This window comes from Chelmon rostratus, chromosome 10 (assembly GCF_017976325.1).
Source record: "Chelmon rostratus isolate fCheRos1 chromosome 10, fCheRos1.pri, whole genome shotgun sequence".
In the NCBI taxonomy this organism is placed as follows: Eukaryota; Metazoa; Chordata; class Actinopteri; order Chaetodontiformes; family Chaetodontidae; genus Chelmon; species Chelmon rostratus.
The window spans coordinates 22,057,709-22,081,984 of NC_055667.1; the positions used below are offsets into that span (position 1 = coordinate 22,057,709).

Here is a 24,276-nt window from a genome sequence, read left to right on the forward strand (position 1 = left end):
AGCCTTGGAGAGTCAGACTGCAACTGTGTCAGCTGTGACAGAGGTCAGGGTCTGTCCGGGACTGCATGTTGCGTCTAACACAGATCATTGTTCTCTGTTTTAGGGGGGTGCTGCTGCTCCCTTTGCAGGTTAAGCGAGGGAGTCAAAATAAGGCTTTGACATCACTTCCTTCCCTCGTGTGGGGGGGAGTGCAGCCCCCCGGTCGCACATTGATGTGTTCAAGCACCTGTGGTCGGTGGGTCAAGGGGACCGGGGGTCTGTCTGAGTTTAGCATGCAGTTCAGGCGGTTGACAGGGCGGTTGTCAGCCCACTCGGAAAGTACATGTGGCAGCGCTGGTGCTCGGAAGTTCCACTCAGGGGCGTAAACCGTGAAGTGTCATAGCAAATGCGGTGTCGCCGATGCATTTGGTGCTGCGCCTCTTGCGCATAATTTGTACTTTTTTTTAGCCGTCTTCGAGCAGACGATGAGCCATCAGCGGTCATTTTGACACCTGCTTGATCGTGTTAGTTAAACAATCAAAAGCTTGTGCTTAATTTAAATGACCACTCGCTGCCTGCAGACATTTCCAAAATACACTTTAGAAGTAAAACTTGTAATTTAAGCGGGGTAAAGACACACTAAATGTCTCCATCTAGTGGTCGTGCAAAAAAAAAAAAATAGAATTTCAGTTAATAAAACAGCTGATTTTTATGAAAAATGCAGACAAAATGTTTAACATATATATTTTTATTCATATATATAATAAATTTCTATGTACAATTTATTCTTCTTTCGTAAAGAAACAAAATTAAAGAGAAAGCTTTGATTGCAAACAGTGTTTCATACTAAAGGGAGGGAGGGACAAAATGGAAAAGTGCTCATAAAACTAGTGTCTGTGTGTTATTTCCCTCCTGTAGCTGTATTTTAGGTAAATACAACAGGGGGTTTGCCATTGTTTTGCAAGGAGATCAGAATCTGAAGGCCAGGATTCCCCCTGAAGTCACTTTGTAGTTGTAAAATGAGAAGTGTCAGATGATAATCATAAGGAGATCACAGACGGCTCCTACATTATTAAGACATGTCCACCACACGTTGTGAGGCTTTGGCTTTTTATCGCACTGACTGTTAGCGGAGTTCACGAAGGAGACAGCCGTGATGCTTTCAGCAGACCGGTTTATCTCTCTGTGGTGGGCGTCCACTGTTTGCAATCCGGTTTGTAAGTTGATTCGCTTGCGTAACCCAAGTGCTATGAATGTCAGGGTTGAATCACTGACAGGAATAATGATACATTCGACGAAGCACAGCTAGGACAGTGGAAACTGGCCACTGGTTCACAAGGGGTGATGTCTGATTGTCTGTCAGTCAGCCGCAGTAGACAAAGAATGACACCATCAATGCAACATGATCACATAAATAACATCACGAAAATCATCCAGTGTACGGATTCTTCCTTTAGAACATTGGCAAGAGGCAACCCCTCCTCCCAATATGGTAATACTTTAAACAAAACGTATTAATAAAATTTTTCTTTAAAGCAGTTGAGACAGTCATGCAATATGCAGCCCAGTTAAACTAACGGCTGGCTACAGGGCCTCCCTTCTGAAGTCGAAGAAATCCACGGTTCATGAACTGGTCAAGGTTAGCGTTTTAGTAGCTGGCAGGTAAGAGCTTAAATAAGCCTGTGACGGCGCCACAGTATAAAGGAAATGGGGCCAGAGGTTTGGCGTAACGTGCTAAATCGTATCGGTACACACGGATGCGAGTCAGTTCCGAGTTCTGGGCCCAGAGAAATGTTCCTAAGTGCGAGCTGTAGTTGTCGGTCTGGGTCTGGGGGATTGAGATCCAGGCCCAGCCAGCTTAAAGGTCTTGCAGAACGAAAAAATATCCCAGGTAGGGTACACACTCCCGGGAATGTCTGCGTGGCAGCTTTAAAGAATCACCACACTGAATAGCACTCACGTTTCACAAACTGTACACGTCACGTCAATACAAAAGAGGGTTTTCAGCCACAGAGGACCCGTGCTTGTGTGTGAGAGAGGACTCCCTCCTGTTGTGCGCTTGCTGCCTGTATTCCTTTGCTTAGACATCACAGGGACAGATAGACAGATAGCAGGGGGGGGGGGGCAGGGAGAGGGTCAGTCAGTGTCTACATTCTGAACTTAGAGACAGTCAGAGGACAAGGATCGAGAGGAAAGAAAGAAGGAGGTGACGGGGGTTCGGGGGAGAATCTTTTTTTTCTTTGTGCTCGATGAGTTTTAAAGGCACTGTCCTGTCACATGATGTCAACAAAGAACTCACAGGGATTGCCCATAGCATGCTGGAAGGACTGGCGACTGGCGGTGAGCTCAGGAGGGACGGCTGCTAACTCTCTCCCAGGAGGGGCTCCAGGGGGCGTGCTGCTGCTCACCAAGGTCTTGGGGGCCAGTCGGGCCAGACAATAAGGGGGAGGCAAGCCCGGGGGGCCGTAGGAGGAGGCGTGGCTTCGCTCGCTGTGTGCGCACGAGCCCGGCCCCGGCTGGGTGAAGGGGGCGTGGCTGTAGGTGAAGGGCGGGTGGCTGTTCTGTGAGAGAGGGTGACTCCTGTGTGACTGACTGTGACTGAGGCTCGATCGGGCGTGACTGTGACTGGAGACGGCGTGGCTGTGATGGCTCATTTGGCTGGCGGACCTGTCACCGCGTCTCCCTCCGTGGATGCGGGGCTCTGATTCGCTGCATGTTGACCGTTGACCCTTCTCCTGTGGGGAGGAGCGTCTACCTTTGCCTGCGCTGGGGTTGGATCCACTGCTTCGGCTTCCTGTCGAGGAAGAGAAACGCAGACATTTTAGCTCGGCCTTCCGCAGCTCGAGTATACTTAACGATGAATACACATGGAGCAGCTCCAGCTCGCCGGCTCCAGCTGATTTAGACACACACATTAAACAAAATACGCTGTAAAGCTTAACAAAGTCTTCATCAACTGCAACAGACACTATGGCATGTTACTGAGATCTTACTGTGCTTTGTTTAAGGTGTGACAAGATACTTTCTAGCAAGAGTCAACAGTCAAGGGCAAACACAATTATCTCAACCGTTTCTTCACCTAGCTGCACCTGCAGCAACTAACACCATGGGCTTCATCTGATGTTCATACAAACACTGAAACACTCACATATTATCAATGTAAACATGATACACCTGCATCAGAAAGACACGACAGTGCAGCACGTGGTGCATAATACAGAATAACACGGCAGATTTGTTTAAGAAATGCTCACATCGTCAATTTTGTTTTAAAAATAGGTTGGTGTCAGGTCTCAGTGCTGGTAATACGTCACACTGATAGAGGTGTACCACACTGTTGCAAAATCAAACATTCCACGCCTCCCCTTCCGCAATGAGCCCAACAGTACTGGGTAAAGTGGTGCATGATCGCCCCCTGTCGGTGAGAATGATAGCACAAGCCTCGGAGTGATCATCCTGCATCATGCACCTCCCAGCACAGTACAAATGCATGCCCAGAGGTGCAGAGAGGGAGAATGGACTGTCAGGAGAGTCACAAACAGGAGACACACGGAACGAGGAATGGGACGGGCGGAGGGGGGAAAAAAAACCCTTAAAGCCACAGTATGATGAGCACAAAAGATAGAGAGGAGGAACAGGATAAAGATGAAGAGGGTGAAAGGTGAGATAGAGAGAGCAAAGAGGAGAGCAGCAGAGGAGGAGAGGGGGGTTAGCAGGCTTACCGGTTCCCCCAGTGTCCTGGGACTACCTCCTCCTTCAGTCTACCGTTGCCCAGCAGAAACAGAAGGAACAACAGAATTACACACACCTCCCAGCCCAGCACTACCTAATGTGCCCTACAATGTGGCCCCTATGGTCATAACTAATATTACACCCAAGGCTGATTTTGATCTTTTCCTTATCAATTAAAATAAAATCTTGATATGGAGGAACTGCCCCTCAAAAATGCAACCCCCCCCCCCCCCACACACACACACACACATGCACTCATTCAAACAAGCAGGCAGACACACAGTTACCCACGAACACTTGTTTGCAAGTGCCCCAAAAGAAACAAAACTACAAATTCGGTTCATATAAAACACATCACATGACTTTTCTCGTCATCTCTGTCCTTCCATGTTTCAAAGGTTGCAGATAAACCAACTGAAAGAGTGACAACCGGCTGAAAGCAAGACATGACGATGTCTGGATGAATCACTCAAAACGATGAAAAGCAGACTGATAGATGGTAACATGGAACTTACCATTATCTGTCTGGATTGCCTGGTTTAAAGCGTATACTACGAGCACACTATCACAGCCACCCACGTATGTACTGGCACAAACCCCCCCTGGTTCTCCACTCTCCCTCAATGCAGATATCAAAAACCATGCAGCAGCAACACAAAGCACGAGCACGTTCTGATTCAAAATGAAAACAAAAGATCATTCGAGAACTGATGAGGAGGGATGGACTCGGTGTTGATCATATCAAGCTGGCGATTCGTAATCACACAGTCGATCAGATTCTTTCTTTTCGTGTACACACCCAGTACTGCAGAGCTGTCCGCTGCATGACTCAAGATGCTCATGATTGACCTTGACAATACAGGACGCGTTTTAGAATACACATTTGATTCATCAGAATGCAATCCAATGTCAACTTCCTGCCCAGTGAGCCAGAAAAGCGAACATTAGCGTGAGTCAGACACTCAATACTGACGTCATATGGCAGGAATACTTAGATTAGGGAGAATGTCATGTTGCATGTTGAGTCAAATTATCACATTAATTAATCAAAGGCTGTTGGAAAAGTCAAAGGCCCGTCTTGCCCCTCCCGCTCAATGCTCACCCTCGCTGTGTTGGCTGCCTGCGCTCCCACTGTGGAAACTGTGGCAAGGGTCTGAGTATCCTGGCGGGAAGCTGGGGGGTGCGGAGGGAAAGGGAGGGTAGGGGAATGGCTGCCCGCCCAGGGGCCAGGGGTTGCTGGTGGGAGGGAGCGGTGCCAGAGTGTCCTGCTCAGAGCCTCCGCCGCTGGATCCCTCGTTTAAATTGAGTGATGCCATGTCTTATGGGAGAGAAAGCAGAACCAGAGAGGGAGGGATTTAGTACAATCCTTCTATTCATTAAAAAAAAAAAACCAAAAACATGGAGCTGCATTATTGACACACTGAGAGGAGGAGCTGTACTTTGGCAGAGGTCCCCGAACGTATAGTAGCACTGCTCGGAGAAGGTGATCTTGTTGACGGTGTGTCTCAGGTAGCCATGTTTCAGGAGACTGCTCGCGTACTTCCTCGCATCCCGCCGGTCCTTGAAGCCCTCTACTCGGGAGTAAAGCCAGTCCACCACGTCAGCACCTGACACAGCAACAAACACACACACACACACACACATGTAGGCTCCTCCTCTAATGTGTTCAACAGATGCTAAAAATACCATCAGTGTGCATAACAACCACAGTGGACAAGCAGCACAATGTTGCAAGAACTCAGAATAAAGTTGATGGAGTTAAAGCCAAAACGATGCTCGATACTTTTCAGGCCTCACACTTTGATTTTTTTGGTGAAAAACAAAAACATTTGCATAAATTAACAGCAACTCTGATGCTATTTCAATGTAATATATCTGATATAAACGACCTCAAAGAGGTTGAGGGACTTGAGAAAAACTAGTATGTCATCACAGATTTAATCATTTTCAGAATTCCTGTTTCAAATTTCACATTTGTACTTTTTAGGAAATTCCAAATAAACATAAGAATTTCTTTATTTTGCTTTTTTGGGTGTTTCTTTTAAAGACTTACTGTGGCAGTACATCCCATAGTCAGCACAGTTGTGTGAATTTCTCCAACCTACATGCATTACTTCTAGTAAATTACATCAAGAAACACCAAATCTTAGTACTACATGACCCATAGTTTTGCTCGTAGTTTTGCGTGTGCACACATGACTCAGCTTTTCTCACCAATGACAGCATTAGCGATAGTGATCTTCAACCACATCCTGTCTCGAATCTCTAGGCCAGAGTCAGGCAGCTGCATCACTTTGACAATGGTTGCCATGTCTGTTTTACTCGCAGACAGGGGCAAGTCGTCGAACTCTGGGATGGGAGAGGAGTTTGTGAGAAAGCACTGACAAGCAGAACTTACAGTGGTTCAGTTAGGTTAGCATAATTTTCACAGAATGGATGTTTCATAGTGTGATGTAGGGGGTGTCTTTACCGTAGTGCGGGTAAGGCCCTGTCAAGGCGGTGGTGTGAGAAATCCAGGCTGCAGGGTCAATGGGTCTCACTGGCTCAGCTGACAAATGCAAAAAATGAGGCGACTTTGATTAAACGTCATCCGGTTCAAACCCGATTGCTCCAAATGCAATTTTAAAAAGTCTGATTTGGTAAAATATGTATTTGCTAAAGAAAATTAGATGTGTATCCACCTGATTGCAACATAGCACTTGTGTCTGTCTTACCACGCGGGATGGTGAAGTAGCTTCGTGGAGACGGGTCCCAACATTTGGCAACAGTAAGACTAATAGGACTGGAGGAGAGGCAAATAGAGGATCAGTTTAAATGGACATCTTTTAAAGACAGAGAAGGAAACGCCTGCACACAAGCCTCAAACGTTTGATAATGAGAGCGTTTTCGATCCCACTTGGATCGTCCTCGGGTCAGAATTCTGATGAGGAAGGTCCAAGTGGGACTGAATCAGTGTGAAGGAGTTACCAATTTGAAATTACGTTATTTTCTGATAACCTTGCACATATGTGATGTGCAGCTGCGTGACATCGCTGATATTTATTGGCTCTACTGTTTCAATCATCAGCTCAGAGATCAAGTCACTGTTTTTCAGTGGAAAGTACCACAAGTCACTAAGTGATAAGACAATCTGCATACTCACACTGTGGAGTAATAGTGTTTGCACGACTGCGTGTGCTGTAAAAGCTCGCTCTTAACGAGGCAGGGAAGTGACTGAGTAACTGGGTCTGAACAGACACCACATCTACTGCAGCAACAAGCATGCTGTTTGGGATAAACAACGGATAAACCGCAGGGACATGCTTGTATTTTACATTCAGGATTTTCTCAATAGTCTTTCCTCCAATTCTTTAAAACAGCAACCCGTCTGATTGACCTGTTAGTCTGAAGTGTAAGATTACACCCTACATAGACAGAGTTATGCTCCCAGAGTGATTATCTTCTGCAGCAGAGAGTTGAATAATCACAATGCTCAGTCTGAGCCAGCTGTGTGGTCTTACCCAGTTTTGGAAACTATTTCTCTGAGGATCCTCACAGCGTCGTCATTGCTCATGTTCTCAAAGTTTACATCATTCACCTGGTTTGACAACAAAATATATAGTTAACACATATTAAAATGACATTGCATAATTATACAATATTATTCTGAAGCTCTGCACATTCGTCTCTGCGGCGCTTCGGATGTCTAAGCTGCTTTCTATGGGTTATATTGTGAATGTTGAGGCAACAGCAAATTGTAATCAGCCATCGTGTGTTTTATAGTGGGAGTAGCCGCGGCGCTCTCCCGCGCAGAGATGAAAAGAGAGGCAATAACAGGAAGGAAAAGGAGAGGCAGATTTACAGTACAACTTTCACAAAAGACCTGCGTAAGGGAAGTGAATAAGTGAACAGTGAGGTTCTTAATAGACCACAAAAGAAATGGAAATTCTGTGGCTTTATCTGTCATATTCAGCAGTGGCAGCACAGGTGTGACATGCACTACATGTACCTGCAGGAGCATGTCTCCAGGTTCTATTCTTCCATCAGCAGCCACAGCTCCTCCTTTCATGATCGAGCCAATGTAAATGCCACCGTCTCCCCGGTCATTACTCTGACCGACAATACTGATACCCAGAAAGTTGTACTTCTCTGTGAGGGAGAGAAGAGGATAAGAATGAGGACAAGCACAGCGTCAAGTCTGAAAAAATAGTCATAATTATACTTTAAAATCTTATAAATTATATTCACGTATGTAAAAATAAATTCTAGTTCTGGAAGTGTCAGGTTTACCCATGTTGAGTGTGACGGTGATGATGTTGAGGCTCATGGTGGAGTCTGTGATGCTGCTGAAGGATGAAGACTGGAAAGGCAGGAAGAGGACATGGTAAGAAAAGCACATCAGAAATAGTCAAGGAGGCTTAAAGTCTGTCAGTCCGCCCTCTCATCTGTTTCTCGTTTCAGCAGGGGCAGCGAGGTGCCTTCGAGGTGCTCACCCGGTCTATTTTGGCCACTTTGTGCCTCCGTCGGCGGCGTTTGTGTCGGCGCATCAGCTGTGAGGAAGAGCTCTGTTCTGTGGAGCTGCTGAGCCTGAAACGCAGAGGGAGAAATAATGATAGCGAAAGGAAGAAAGAGGAGATGGCGATATTATAATGAAAGGGTGCGTAGAGGGGGTAGATAAAAGAAAAGATCTGCAGTAAAACACAACAATCCACATGTACAAGTTTGTAGTGCTGTTGCACATAAGTCTGTGTGTTTCTTTATGTCACCTTAAAAAAAGCTGACCTATAGCACATCCACTGTGCTGCTATTTGGGATTTTTTATTCAACTCTTGAGGAATCATTGAGGTTGTGCCCTCATTTCCAATTACGTCACGAGTCCATTAAAACAGAATAAATAGACACAAAAATAGAGAACAGTTCAAAACTGTTAGAAGCGTGGAGTAATTTGTAATCATGGTTTTAAACTGGCTTGTTGGTGGAACTGCGAAGCTTTAACATGTTAACAGCGACTATGGGCCCAGTTTAATGAGGAAGTGATGCATGATGGCACGCTGCCATGAAGGGCTTTATAAATAAATAGAAACCAACGCCTGTCACGTCTTTCTGCAACCTTCTCATACAAGATGCACTTATTAATGTGTTTACGAGTGGAGGCAAGATAACATCACTATAGTATGTTGAACAGATTTACCTTAATACGACTCACCTCTGCAGCTAATTAGGACTTAAAGTACAGTGATTGCTGTGGGATCAGCCCCAACCAGAGCTGAAACAATTAGTTGATTAACCAATTCCTTGACTGAGAGATGATTAATCAGCATCTATTTTAATAACTGATTTAGTCATTTAATTAGCAAAAATTAAAAAAATCTGCTAATTCCAGCTTCACAAACGTGACAGTTTCTGCTTTATATGTTAAATATTTTTGTAAATTGAACATCTTTAGACTGTTGGACAAGCAAAACAAACAATCTGAATATGTTGGACATCACCTTGGGCTCCGAAAAATTGTGACAGGCATTTTTTTTACTAATTTCTCACATTTTGTGATTAATAAATAAGAAAAATAATAGATTAATTGAAAATAGCTGCATCCCTAGTAATAATGAATTCAAAAATAGATCATGTGTGAAGCAAAAAGGATCATCACAACAAACTGATTTAAACAGCTGAACTATGGTGAATTAACATGATCATTTTTTATGAAATACTTTTTATGAAAAACAAGTTTCAGAAACAAACAAAATAAAGTGATCTGAGAGTCTGGATGGAGCACAAATCTGTTTTGATGTGCGGTAAGTATGTTACCTGCTAGCATCCTCGTCTTCCTCGCTGTCGACGAACGAGCTGGACTCCAGCTCGCTGCTCATTACCGAGGCGCTGTCGTAGCCCATGGCCGAGTCCCTTGCCGTGCGCTCTGATTTCGAGTGACCGTTGATGCGAGGGACTGCAGGAAAAAAAAGAGCAGAGCAGCGGTGAGTCAGACCAGAGCGAGAGGGAGCATCCAAGAGGGGACGGCAGAAGTGGATGAAGATCATAGTGATCTGAGCAACAGTGACGGAAACAACAGAGCTTTCATCTCTGACACCTTTTAGCATTATTGCCATTATTTATCATTTTAGCATTATTAGAAGCACGAGCTGGACAGCAGGCCTGCCAGCAGAGTGCAGGAGAGTGAATGGAATGACAAGTAAATGTTACATAATATAACACAGCTTGAGATTTACTTTCAATATAGTGCCTCACTGCAGAAAGCGCTACATAAATTCACCCTCAAAATTCCCAGCAGGGTACGACCACCCCGTCCATCTCCATACGTACACTGCCAGCGAGGTGGCGCTGTCTCAGGGTAACAGCGGATTGGCTGGAAAGGCCTCATAAAGCGAAGAGGGCGTGGCAGCCAGCGTATCTGCCGAGAGCGAGCAAAACATTCCAGCAATGTGGCTGTTCCCATGGCGAGCTCCGCCCAGAAGGTGCTTTCATGAAAGCTGAGCTGCTGAGCATAAGCACTCAAATCAGCAGAGGGACATCCGCTGTCAGGATTCACTGAAACATACTTCCGCCCACGCTCAGAGGACTGCTACACCAGAGAAAACAAACAAAAAACAAGTGTGCAGGTTCACCAAGCCAGACTGAAATCTGTGCCTTTGTGCTCCGCTCCGTCTGGGCTAGCCGCTCTCTAAAACCGAGACGGTCTCTGCCCACCCGCTGGCCGCTGACAGGCTTCACAGCTTATCTACAATAGGGAATAGGAATAAAAATACTCTGCGGAGAGTGGGCAGGGAGAAAACAAGAAGTGAGTCAGTCACTTTTTGACTAGACGCGAAACTTCAGACAAAGTGACCTTTTCAAAAGTTGTGACATTTTAAAAAAGCCTGGTGGCAAAAAGTCTTATATTGTCAATTTCTAAGAACTTGCACTAAACAGTAATGCCCTCGTCATGATGAAGTCTTTTAAACTGGTCATTTCCACGCTGGTGGGTTAACATTACATAAACAGCATCATCCGATAAAAGCTCCCAAGTACAATAAATCTCTCCCCTCACTGCAAAACAAAAGCCCTCCTATGCTAACTGACTTTCCACAATCACACTGGAAAGATTACAAACGTGAACACCTGCATAAAATAACCTGAAAATGAAACAACATCAACTCATGTAGCCATATTCTAATGTTAAATATCATCAACAGACATAACACAACAAATCCCTCTCACCACAGCCGACAGTGTGCCTTCATCCAACGCACAGATAAACTGAGCCGAGAGTCAGGAGAAAGTACCTCCTCCCTCCTCCCTCCCTCCCTCCCATGGCACCTAACTATAGAATGACTGCTAATCTGTCTCTGACCAATCAGATGATGCTCTTCTCCAAAACAGCGATAATATGGGATTTGAGATGATGTGCTGTCCTCTCCCATCTCTGCCTCAGGTGAAAAAACACCATCAGGTTATTGAAAGCCTGAATGCTTTTGGCAGCGTTGCATCACGAAAAAAAATGATTTTAAGACACTTTTCATCAGCCTCACCAGCTGCTTTTGTGCTTTGGGTTAATACTTTAATACAAGCATAAGTGCTTTAGCTTAGCCATGTCTTTTCTGACCCCGACCTTAAATCCCAGCACCACCGAGTAACATAATGTTTAATGGCAAAGTTCCTTTTCAGGGTATTAACTGTTCTCTGCTACAATGTAATAACTGAATATTAGAGCCTTGTCTTACAGCAGATCATGTCCCATAACTCCTCAACTGCTGCATTATGCATCCATCCATTCTCAAACGCCACAGCACAGGCAGATAAATAGAAGGGATTCGTTTACCAGAGCCAAGCGCTTTAACTGATCGCTGTGAAATAGCTAGCATTCACGCTGAGACACAATCACTTGAAGCGAGTGTATAAGGTGACAGGGGAATTCCTGCTGCTGCTGATGCTGCAGGCTGCGAAGTAAAGAGGCGGGGCTACAGCCTCCTTCTTTATATGCCCTTACATCTAGACCATGTGACCGTGACCGCAAAAACTGAGCCGACACAGCCAAATTCAATTATATTATATTATATAGGGTCCTGCTTACAAGATTTATGAGCCATGAAAGTGCTGGTAAAACAAGAGCGACCCACACAATTCCCCCGGTGCATTCACTTAATTTGGGGCTAACAAAGTAGCAGGCGAGGAAACAGAAACAGTGCGTGTGTGTGTGTGTGTGTGTGAGGGAAAGGGAGAGGAATAGTAATTCTGTTCTGTCTTCGATATGATTTGTGTTGAGGTCAGTAAACACAGAGGAAGATGGAGGTGCTCCCGCATCACCCACAAAACGGCTGATGTGCAGTCGGCTGTTAGCAGCCGTGGGTTTGAGCCAAGTCACAAACACGCCGTCACAGGCTGCACGCGAGCGATGGAGTCAGCGGCCACGCTGATGCACTCATTCTGTTAAATCTGTTACCAGCGTGCGAGACGGTTACAGCTTTCCTACAACCTCAGCCCGATGCCGCGTTCTGCGGTACTAATTGCATAATGAGCCTGAAGTGCAGGATGCAATGAGAAAAGACAAGGCGAGGAGAGACGAGGAGAAGGACGCGACTGGCTCTGCTGTGGGTCAAAACAACAGCACAGTGCGAGAACCAGAAGCTGCTGGTTTACTACTTCCTGCCATTAAGAAAACAACCAATTCTACCAGAATGGCTGCATGGCAAGTGAAGGAACAGAATGAAGCAGGTGTCTCAAAATATCGCAGGTTTGACTGTGCTGATTGCAGAACACACCAGTACAGACCCTGTTCTCTGTTGTGGACAGCACAGACATGTGATGGTGGCTGGCAGGCTCTCATTAAAAACAGCCTGTGAAGGAGAGCAGCTCTTTTGAAGGAGCAAGAAGAAAGGCGTCCTCCTCCAACCAAAACGATTTCAATAGAAACGGCCGCAGTCGAATGCCAAACCCAGATAAAGCAGATGTGTTTGCGCTCGATTATCAGCAGGATTATAGCCATTTCTTCTCCAGGTAGACTGTAGATGGCTGCATTTATATCGCAACAATAGCTGCAAAAGACTCTCCTCTGATATTTCACGAAACACTAGTGTCTTCTGACAGGTTATAATCATCGTACAAGACTGGAGTGTGACTACCAAGTGGAAAACAGCCTCTGACCATGAACCTGAGCTGCACACAGGAAACAGAAGAAGGACAATTATTGGGCAAGACGTAGAGAGAACTTATTCACTTCTTTCTTTCTTCCTTCATTCTTTCTTCACTCTTCCGAGAATCTGGATATCTTATGTGTTTCACGTGAACCCTGAGGGCTTTTTTTTTTCTTTTCCATACACGTCTGCTGTCTGTCCACTGTTTTTTGTTGGGGATTTGACTTGTGCAGGGTAAGAAAGTTGAGTGAGAGGCACTGAAATGTAATAACTTCGAAATGACAAGATGATTGGGTTTTTAGGATCCATCTGTTCCCGGCTGATAATACTCACGCTCGGTCTCTCGAGCTCTCCTCCGTGCACGCTCCCTCTCTCGCTCTCTGCGGTGGCTCAGCAGAGACTCCGTACCCGTCTCGGTGTCCAGGCCATCTCGACTGCTCACCGCGTTGGCGCTGCAATACAAGCATTGGAAAACTTCAGTCAGGTTCATAACGATGTAAACACACAAGCTCTCTGTCTCTCTTACGGAAAGTCTTTCAAATGAATTCTCTCTCCAGCCTGTGACCAACACTCCTGAACAAAATCCCCGGCTACAATACACTTCTGTCTGTTATAATATCTGTTTGCCTGCCATTCAGCCTTAGGGGGATATGCAACTCATATTATGACTCAAATTCAATCCCTCTGGCCAAAATAGCAGTTTCATTGTTCTGCGGTATGTGATGTGTTTTTCGCTAAGTGTCATTAATGACCAGATACCCTGAGAGGGAGCCTTCCTGGACAATGCTGGCATTAATGAGACCTATTGAAAGCCCAGATGGTGCCTGGAGCGTGATTGGGAGAGAGACAGAGAGGGGAGAATGACAGATTGCATAAAAAAGCGAGAAGTGGTAGATCAGGTGTGGGCTGAGCAATAAGCCGGCCTGTGCACTTCGGGTCTGGGAGGAGTCTGGGGGTTCTGGAGGGGCTGGGGGGCAGATTGTTATTCTGTCAAAAGGCTGGAGACGCTGTGGCCTCAGGCACAAGGGTTAAGGGACTTACACAGCCACCGGGCACCTAAGAAACCTGAAGCAGGTGAGAACTCTCCTTAACCCTGTCAGTGTCTGTCACACACACTTAGGCATGTGTGCAATGTGCACCTTACACCTGCATAAATAAATTGCACTCGCACGCAGGCGCATTCATGCACTTGTGGCAGTGCTCATATACAGGGAGTGTCATATTCATACGTATGAAACAAACAAACATCATCCTGCAGTGGTTTAAAAACAACGTTGTCACACACTTCAGCAGCAGATCAATGCAAATTAAAAACACAAGAGCAGGCAGGATGCTGTGTTCAGTCAGCGGGATAAAGTGCTCAATGAGGCGTGTTTACACGCTTCTGCTACGGAGTACTAATGGGTGCACCTGGGCCAGGCTTCGCCAGCACAGGTCAGCGCATGTATGCAAATATCACCGAAGATGCATAGTTTGGATGCATTTCTATTGGTGGTGATTGGGAAGCAGCGTGGTGATTGATGTGGTGGTGGCTGCCTGCCTGTCAGGCTGTCGATGGCTGCTGACCAGCCGGGCGGCAGGTCTGCTGATCCGGGGGGGAGATTATCCAAGGCGCTAGGCTGCAGCTGTGAACAAATGCCACCCCCTTTCAACTCCTCCACCCCCCGATCCTCTCTGCTGCCAATCGCCGCCCCCCTCCCTCTTGGGAAATGGAGATGGGTGCTTTTAATGTCCGTTAATCCGGATTACCAGGCAGAGGCACATCAGTTGTGTCCATTCTCAGCCCAAAACACCTATTCTGTATGCTCATCAAATAGAGCCATTCACGCCGACAAACACATGAAATGCATGAATAAAGCACAAAGAGAAATGAAGTGGTAATAATATTCTAGCTATTTACAGACAGAGGTAAAGGGTGGAAGACTGGATTCATTTCAGAAAGAGAGGAGGTTCGCTATAGGGAATTCACCACGCTGTTTCTCGGAGAGAAAGGCCTGCCTGTCTGACTCAAAGCGAGAGAGAGAGAAAGGGAGAGTGTGGGAGGGGGCGGGGGGATTACGTGGGGTAAGGGGGCCGGCACACTGCGGTTTTGCGCCACAAGGTGGCGGTAGGCATAGTGAAAGCTGGCCGGGAACAATAAAACCCTCAGGACAGCTGACAGCCAAGCAGCGGGGAGCAGCCCATAGAGGGCAAGAGCGAGCTAAGATGTCAAACACTGGATAAAGAGATACACTGAGACATGACAGATTGCATGTTCTCAATATAGAGCCTCTGCCATATTGCTCTAGCGCAGTAATGGCAACAACCCTCGCCCCCACTGCCCCCAGCCTTTTTAGCTATATTTAGCCTGGGACTTCTCCTCAGCAAGTGCAGCGATATGCTCTTATCTGCCAGTTTGAAATCAAAGTCTGGGCTCAGGTAATAGTCAGCAAGTTGTCGAGAAAATCTCAGAGCTTTTAGGCAGCAGTTTGTTTTTGGGCCACGTGTGCCTTTATTAACCGAGTGTGGATGAATGCGCTCAGTGATTGAATACAATGGGCCTCACTGAATGCCAGTATTTGCCTGAAGATGTGAATGCTATTTCAAGAATCAGCAGCACTGGCGGCGTACGCGTCATGTTTACATAGATGAGCAGGCTAACGCCTCCCTCCACGGCTGAGTGGGCGGGAGGGAGCATACACACTAGTGGGAAAAATACTCACACCCATGCACGTTCCCGCGGTCGAGCTTTAGCACATACTCCGTGCCATAATTCACACACAGGCGTATAGACCACCTACACCTCCCATACGAGCCCATGGCGACAAATCTCTCTGATGAGTTTTCCACATTCTGATTAGCACATATGGCACGCTGCGAAATAAAAAGGTCACCCAGTGCGCAGGGTTGTGTGCTTGAATACAGCTGCCTACATGCCTGTGTGTGTGTAATCGTGCATATGTGACAGGCGGTGATCTGGAATCTTACTGGAAGGAGGGGGGCCGCGAATCTCCGATGCCCCCTGTTCTCTCGAGAGGAGGGGGCAGCTCCGGGTGGCTCTCCGTGCACTGAGACCCTCCATCAGAGTGGGCGCTCTCTGCCAGGACCAGCTGAGACGGAGAAGTTGGAAACATTCATTAAAGATCAGCTCCGAGAGAAACACACACAATAATAAATATTTTGTTGATTGATACAGGCCCCGTTGTGCAGAGAGAAGATCAAAAGCAACCTCGACAGACTCTGTGACACTCAAAGACAAACACGCACAGCGACGCTGGTGCCAGACGCAGACGCATCATGAGGAAAGGCCGTGAAATGAGATGCTGCGAAGAGGCCCTGAGATGACTGGTGGCAACGCACAAACAACTTGAGAAACGCAGCAAACGACACCGAACCTTGAAAGACTGTGTTGCTTTTACTCGGCACAAAGGATGATGTACGATGACCCATCGATACAACTACCCTCCTTTCATCTGAGCCAGAATAATGAAAGTTAAAGCAGGCGGCCGCGGGACGACTAACAGCTGTATGGACTGTGATTATTCTAATGCGAGCTGCGGCATGCGCAGGTGTCACTACGGTGTCACTAGATCCTTAAATCAACCCCGTGGGCTACTTCTCTTTTGTTCCATTTCAAAGACTGAAAGCATTTCTGCATTTTCCATCACCTTCCCTGCCTGTGTGCTGCGTCTGGTGTGTGCTCGCTGGCCTTCTGTCTGAAACACATTAAGAATGAGCTGATGTTGGTCTGGTCCCTGGTTCTCCAATTTAATGGGAAACTGCCTCATAAAACAACATTTTCTGTGTTTGACAGCATTATTAAGGAAAAATTCCTCCAATCCGATTCCAGTGTTTTCTTTTTCCCAAGTTTAAATTCTGCATACCGCAATGTGTGGAGCTCATTAAGATCATTTTATGAAAGATAACATGAGGGTCGTGGAGTTGTGGACGGCCTGACGTGACCTAGTGGAAGTGAGTTTTAAAGGAAACACCACATTTTATTATGACATTGATGAAGAAACTCAGGGCAGCCCTGCATACTTTGCATAGTAAACATTTGCAAAGAAAATAATAAAAAATGTGACACATAAATAATAAAACATTTCAGTCTGTTTACAGTAAGAATTTACATTTATTCAAACTGTTCCTCAAAAATTGTTTTTTTTCCCTTTAATTGTATGTTTTAAATAAGGATTAATCACTTAAGAAAATAGGCAACATGTACATTAACTAAATGTTCATTCTTGTTTTTAAACATATAAAAACAGAAGGAAAAGGAAATACATATTGAGGTCACCATCTCAAAAGCCCTGCTAGTAAGTATGCAGCTTTGATTGATGAAACAATAGCTCACGCTTGCCGTAACTTTCAAGCACTCAAGAATAATGACTGTCAGAGCAAGCGATGTAGAGATTTATCACTGTAAATGGAGCTCAACGACATGCTGATTGGTTTCAATCCAATATCAAGTGGTAGCGCGGTGCCGGTAGCAGTGTCCACCATGTTCATACGGTGTGAAGCAGCCAAAATACAGCTAAAGTCCCACAACAGCATGCTTCTAATTACACTACAGGGTTGGGGTTATAGGGGGATATAAGGTTATGAAACAGTGTTACGTACTGGGCACTTCCTGTGCTTTCATAAACATCTGTGTGAATCACCTTTAGTGACACGTGCTATTAACAAAAATGTCTGGTTTTAAGAGAATTGGGAGCCGCTGATGTGACGTGTGGAGTCATTCCGGTGCATCAGATGTGAATTAATGGTGCAGATGCATACATTTTGGGCTGAGTGGTTGCTGAGCAGCAGTGTGATTTAGTGAGACCACATTTAAATCACACACATGTCGTTAGCATCGACGCTGCTTAAGTGATATTGAGCGAAACGGTCCTTAACAACTCTACACCCACTGCTGTGTCACTGATTCTGACCTCTGACCTCCCTATGGAGGGGAGTAAGCAAAGTAAATGAATTTCCTAAAGGAGATCAATAAAGTATAATATGTATACACTGGCGTTGTTAAAAAAAGGGACAAAAAGCAACCAAGAAGATTAAATGTGCAGCCTGTCAATATTTAAAGCCACAGCTGTAACCTGTCTTGTGTTCGGAGCAATGACTAAGATGTAAATCCTCCTCTAACATGACAGATTGATCTGATTTAAAATACTTTATTGTCCCTGTAGGGAAACAGGCTCACAGCACAGCTTCCATAATTGCAAATCACTGTAAAAGCTACAGAAGCCATTAGAATAACCGATATTTCCTGTTTTAGTAGTCAAACTCAGCTACCTCTGACTGCATTTTGCTAAGTTTAACATGTAATGGAGTCACTCACACCTATACAATACTGCAGAACAGTGAGATCAAGGTGAAGAGCGTTGAAAAAGCTCTGTGGAGGCGTTGCACTGCTACATTTATACGATCCACGAGTGCTCCGCATATCTTTGGCTCGCGCTGAGGCTGCACAGCCAGGAGAGAAGGGAAGCACTGGTGCACCATCCATCGCACTTACCCAGGACACTACTCTCCCGTTGAAGCAGGGCAGCTTGGCGTTGTCATCGGAAATCTCTTCTTTGACAACCCTGGGGAGCAAGCAGACAGACGCAGTCAGGCTAACCGAACGGGAGAAGAGTCAGCTAAACAGCACAGCCTGGAGACGCGTCCCGCTCACGTTTTCGGAATTCACACATTTCGCTTGGCTTTTAACCAGCTCCGCACCCTCGCTAACACGGGCGAGCTCAATGAGAAGCGGCAGCGATGACACTCTCGGTGTGAGTCTCTATCAGTGATTTATGGACATCATGGCTGTCTGTCCAGTAACACTAAGCAAAACACTGCGATAAGGGCCGCTCAACCTGGCAAGGATAGGGCCATAAATCAGTAATGAATGGCTGCAATAGTAAATCTGTGCAGGAGAGCATGTTTCACACCATCAACAGATAGACAGATAGACACACAGATAGATATATGAGCCCTTATAGTAACATCTTTTATACACTCATGTGTTCAGGAAGTGGTGAACCTCGCTCCATCCTCGCTTGTGAGCGACTGAGTCTTTCCAGGATGCTCCTTTAATACCCAATCATGATACTATCATCTGTTACCAATCAACCTGTTTACCTCTGGAACGTTCCACAACCTTCCTGGTCTTTCGTTCCTCCTGTCCCAATTTGTTTGAAATATATATGTTTACAAAAATCAATGAACTTGATGAGGTGAAACATTAAATAAATTGTCTTTGTGCTGTTTTCAATTGTGCATCTGTCAAAAAGGATCTGTCAAATGATCTCATACTGTTTTATTCAGGTTCTGCACAGAGTCTCGACTTTTTGGGGAATCTGGGTTGTATGTGGTGTGTGAGGGTGTGTAGGAAAATCCTCAGAGCTGCGACAACAGGGCGTCAAGGCACAGGGGTGTTTATTAATAGAGCGATCCAGTGCGTGAGCCTCCCTCAGTGTGTTCGTCTATGGCTGTAAATTCCCTACAAAAATACCTTCCAGTTACCCTTTGACCTGCTGGGACACAGTTCAGCAGTCACCACACCTGCTCGGCTCGTGTCACATAGATCAAGGCCGGAGGGGTCGAGGAGACAAGCCGGCAAACACCTTACACACACACACTGGAGGCTAAAACGCCCTGATGTATTTACCGGTTTCCATTATAACTCCCTGTTCTACGTCTTTATGCACATTTGTTTGGTTTTTCTTGCAGAGGATTTTCCCAAAATTGGTGCAACCACGCATTTCTGAGACTTTGTGGAGATCTCACATTAGCTTCTAGGCTTTGAGCACGGTACATGAAAGGGGAGAGGCACGACTTTAGAGCAGCAGGAAAGCCTAAGAAGATTTTACGCAGGGTGTCTCTGACGGTGACTTTACAGCTTTCATTTTTCCACTTCTTGTTTGCCAGAACTTCCCTGCGACTGAAACGATTAGCCAGGCTAGTTGTGTTTTTGTGTGCGCTGCTGCTGTGGGAGCTGTCTTGCTGGGAGTGGTGGACGGAGATAACGTAGCCTTGTGGCTGGAACTGACGACCACAGAGCCTGCTGCTGCGGCCTGCTCCACCTCAGGGAGGAAAAGGGAGGGGGGCAAGGGCCGACTCTGGCGGCTGCTCGTTAGGTAGGAAGTGTTTGCATCCTCTCTCAAGCTGCACGACCAGCTGTAAGGTAACTCGTGAGGATGTGGGAGTGGCCTGTGCAAATATCAGCAACGCTCCTTCTTTCAAGCGTTCCACGGGAGTGAGGCTGCCCGTTCCGCTTGCGCAAACACAGTTCGCTAATGTTACAGGATTTTTGCAGCTTCTGAAAGAACTGGCATGCAAAATAAATCTGCTGTGAGAACTGCAACCAGAAGAACCAAGACACAGTTCCAAACATAACAGATGACGTCTTTCACATGCGGTAAAATTCCCGTGGCCTGCATTCTTTTCAGCTTCCATCTGATATCAGGAGCTGTGTTATTTCCACCCCGAACGCTTAACAGGCACAGAAACACACACATACAAACCGTATGCCCTGTTCAGAGAAGCATGTGTCTGGTGTGGGCTGCTGTCACAGATCTGACTCCTTAGAGCAGACAGCTTAAATAGGTCTTAACAGATTTCACAGGATAATGACACAAGATTTACCCTGGTGATCGCTGAATATTCCACTGCTGGGGATATTTGTGTAGCTGGGGAAGATTAGACGTGTTTGTTTATGCTCTGAGAGACACAGGAGGGCTGGGTAGTTACAGCCTAAACCAGAAACCAAGGGCTGGAGAAGCCAGTCGACATCCAGCCAGCAGTCCAGGGACTTCGCTGGGCTGATGCTAATGATACTATAAATAGGGAAGCAAAATATTTGCAGTCAAATAAGATTTTGAATAGATAGACGTCAACGTGACGGCTAAATTCAACTTTAACCACCTGGAAATCTGTTAATAGTAGCATGCACACTGTTGATGTCACATCAAGCACCGCATGAAACCTGTGATTTTCACATCACATCGTCATGCCTTACTTTGCTTTCCGCTCGTGATGTCACTATTTGTCAAATACTGTACAATTTCCATCGCAATAAGAGCGTTGTTGTTCACGCTACGGCACGCAAATGCGGCATAACCTTCAAAACTGGTCCCAATCCTCAAACAGCATGAACAGGCGAGGTGAGGCAGGGGTGCGTTTGTGCAAAAAGCTGCAGATTTTTGTCCTACAGGGGCTTAGCATCACTTCCTCAGCAGAAGAAAGATTCCCCGACCAGCCACCCCCCCTCTCTATTTTCTAAGGCACAAACAAGACTGTTTCTTTCAGACCTTCAGCTTGGCTGCTTCCTCAGCTCCACAGTGCCTCTGTGACTTGCATTATAGTGAGGTCTCAAACCCACTCACCACCAGTGGCAATGACAAAACGCCATATCATCACCTTGAAGTCTCCGAAAAAGCCAAGTGGGTTGCTTCAAAACAACTCAGCCTCAATTAGTTTCCTGTCTTATGAATATTGATGAATGAATGAATATTACGGGGAGGGGGAAAAAAACAAAAACAACTGAGGTATGAAATGTGCACAAAGAAACGCTCATCGTTTAGTCTGCTGCGCTCGGCCGCGTGAGCGGAAACGCCGCAGCCCACGGTTGCACGTTTTTCCATACGATTCCACAGAGAACGCAGATGACTTGTTCTCTGCGGTGAGCTGAGGCGTTTTGGGGGCAAACCGTTTATCAAATTCGTGTGGCCATTGCTTAAAGAGCTGATTTTGCCAGCACATATGTAGCTCAGCAATCCCTTAAGAAAATGGCTGGTTTTTCCTGCACAGCAGGAGGTCTACTACAGAGGACCTTGCACTGACTGCTCATTTACATTTCAAACACTGTCTATAACTGCAAGGGATTTGATGTTTTCCCTCTCTGCTCAGCAGTCTTATTCCTCCCTAGCTAATTCTCCAGCAGCCATACTGTCTGTGTGCATGCAGTACAGCCAGCATGGCTACCACAAAGCACTACTATCCTCTGTGCCTTTGACTGAGTTTGCTTCCATACTGTGCCAGTACCATACGGCACTCACAGAGCCTGAATATTCAACCTTAACTCAAAGGCGGGGGATGCGGATGGAGCCTCCTTTATAATCTGTGTATAACAGCTCCATGTTAAAGCACGGCCATTTGACAATGTCCACTTCCCAGCGTGATTTAACAAGCTTTGTTGATGCACATGCAGGAGCCGGTCGGCCTACTGTAGCGGTGTGCTCAGCAACACGGGGCCACGTCTCCATGTGGAGAACGCAAACACGCTTTGTTTGTTTCCATAATCTGCTTGTCGATCACCTGAGGCCTAGTGAGCGGCCCGGCCTGCAGTGCAGCTCAGGCAGGAAGCCGGGGCCGGGGACAAAGAGGCGCACCGAGCCTAGCCTGCCACCAGGAAGAGCCAGTTTCCCTCACAAGGTCAGGCTGCAGTGGAAATGTGTGACGTTTGGCTTTGTAGACACAGCCTGCCTCTGCATTTCCTCCAGTCGTGTTTGCGATTACAGTGCGAGATATTAATGTGCGTGCGCCCATGTATGACTGTTCAGACTGGAATGAGAAACAGGCACTGACAGAAATATGTCATCCTCAGCAGAGGCCCGACACAAGTAGAGCTCGCTGACCAAGACGAGCCGAGGAGCTTTGCAGAGACCTGGTGTAACTCCTGAAAATCAGGGTGGGATTACAACAGAGGGAGAAAAACAGAGAGAGAGAAGGAGGAAATATTTCTATTATTTATCAAGTCGAGCATCCAGTGGATAGAGGAGGCAGCTCCTGTGACTTGGGGTAAAATTCACAGTGAACAATAAAAAATTAGTTAAAGCAAACATCAATTCTATTAAATTAGTCCAATCATTTGCCAGAAAACTTCCTTCCTTTTAAAATATGACTGCAGGTTTAACCATTCATGTAATTCTCTCTCTCCTGAGGACAGTACTGTGTATTATCTGTATAAACACCTGAGCAAAAAGCAATGAAACGGCAAACAACTGCCGCATCTCTGATTCCCCATTATTTGACCTACATGTACTCCTCAGGAACCACTTATAATCAGTCTGCCCAGCGTTACTGTAACAGCACAGGATATAACACAACAGTTATTAGAAAAACAAGCCTATGAGGACTCAGTGCTGTGTGATAGATCTCCTCCTCTCGGGTAATTAATGCAAAAAGTGGTTACATGATTTCATAGCTAAGAGTCACAACCACTTGGCTTGTGGTTGCCATATTCCCTTTGGCTTCACCTGCAGCCCATTGTGCGTGGAGAGAGGGGACAACTTCCTGGGCTATTACAAGTGGATGGAAATAAAATCACATACATGTTCAGCAGCTATCTTGCACGCTGCAACATGCGAGACGAGCAGATCAAAACAAAAAACCGGTGAAACCCGAGGACCCGAGCATGCGGACGCTTTTTGTCAACGCGTTCGTATCCCACATGTTTAATAACCCGGCTCTGCTGTGGGTGAATACGTTGGCACTAACAAGGCGAGCGGGGGTCTGGCGCTGTGTAAACCGTGCAGGGCTGCGTCATTAGGGCTCCGGACAGATCTGGTATCACTTCAAACACTCGTGTGTCTCCTCCAATGCGCACAGGACAGCCTGCGATAATGAGCAGGTGCCAGGAGCGTGGACAGACACGGCACTGTAGCACTTTGCATTAAACAACGTTGCAGCCTGCGTCGCCTGATGTTGCCTATCCGGCTCCGGCAATAAGCCTTTTATACTCACACACTCCTATAATAAAAACAGCAAGTGAGCCAGACGAGCAGGCTAATAATAATCACAGACGGCGGCCACTTACCCGAAATCCTGGTCCATCGATTTGAAGAAGAATTTGTAGCTATTGACCGGCCGATTGTTGAGGACATTTTTAAAATCCGCTAAGGTGACTTTCTCCGGAGAAATAGACAGCTTGACCAGATACGGAGTCTCCTCCTCGTCTATGTGATATATTATTTTAGTCTCCGCCATGAGAGTGAGGGGAGGACAATCATTGACACAGGAAAGGAACAAGGGTTGGCAGCGCAATAAACAGGCCTGCTATGTTACCAGCTACCCGTAGAATAACATAACAGCGTTCCCTAATACATAAACCAGTAGAGCCCGCGGTGGGAAATGCAGCTCCGTGTGTTGGACAAACGCAGCGAAAATCCAGACATAATCGCGTTGTGAGCGCCTGTATTCCTGCTCCGGTGCGAGTCGGTACGGTGGCTCCCTCGGCACTAAAACAGGAAGGGACAGTCCACATCCTTGCGATATGGAGTTGGGAATATTGCTATTTTTCACAAGCTAGGCTAATTGGTTAGACAGTGCTGTCATCTAGTGGCGTGGCTGGGCTGTGCGCAGACCCGCGAGCCCGGCTTACACAACGCGGGCATACTGCGCGGCGCGTCCGTGAAGGCAACACACGGAACAAAGAGGAAGTGGACAGGCTGCACGAGCTCAGGGGTTTCTTTTTTTTTTTTTTTACATTATTATTACT

General features: G+C 46.3%; 1 protein-coding gene across 2 annotated transcripts; it reads right to left on the reverse strand.

The window, feature by feature from the left end:
• Positions 1 to 730: 730 nt before the first annotated feature.
• On the reverse strand, positions 731 to 24,006 carry dvl1a (dishevelled segment polarity protein 1a). Of its 2 annotated transcripts, none has more exons than XM_041945816.1 (15): positions 23,596 to 24,006; positions 18,310 to 18,379; positions 15,786 to 15,907; positions 13,152 to 13,270; positions 9,499 to 9,637; positions 8,184 to 8,277; positions 7,981 to 8,050; positions 7,700 to 7,839; positions 7,212 to 7,288; positions 6,426 to 6,493; positions 6,182 to 6,259; positions 5,926 to 6,060; positions 5,151 to 5,318; positions 4,814 to 5,029; positions 731 to 2,773 (listed from the first exon to the last, which is right to left on the reverse strand). In XM_041945816.1, the coding sequence occupies exons 1-15, from the start codon at positions 23,763 to 23,765 to the stop codon at positions 2,253 to 2,255; spliced, it is 2,187 nt and encodes a 728-aa protein (XP_041801750.1). In that variant the 5' UTR covers positions 23,766 to 24,006; the 3' UTR covers positions 731 to 2,252. The 2 variants fall into 2 exon arrangements, with proteins under 2 accessions (XP_041801750.1, XP_041801749.1); XM_041945815.1 differs by having other exon boundaries at positions 6,393 to 6,493.
• Positions 24,007 to 24,276: the final 270 nt, after the last annotated feature.

What these genes read in the sequence shown, in the direction of transcription:
- dvl1a (XM_041945815.1), bottom strand. Translation starts at nt 23,765, where the DNA reads ATGGCGGAGACTAAAATAATATATCACATAGACGAGGAGGAGACTCCG. An exon ending in TATCGCTAATGCTGTCATTG is followed by an intron (nt 5,319 to 5,925) that starts GTGAGAAAAGCT and finishes TTGCTGTGTCAG; the next exon opens with GTGCTGACGTGGTGGACTGG. An exon ending in GTTCGGGGACCTCTGCCAAA is followed by an intron (nt 5,030 to 5,150) that starts GTACAGCTCCTC and finishes CTCTCCCATAAG; the next exon opens with ACATGGCATCACTCAATTTA.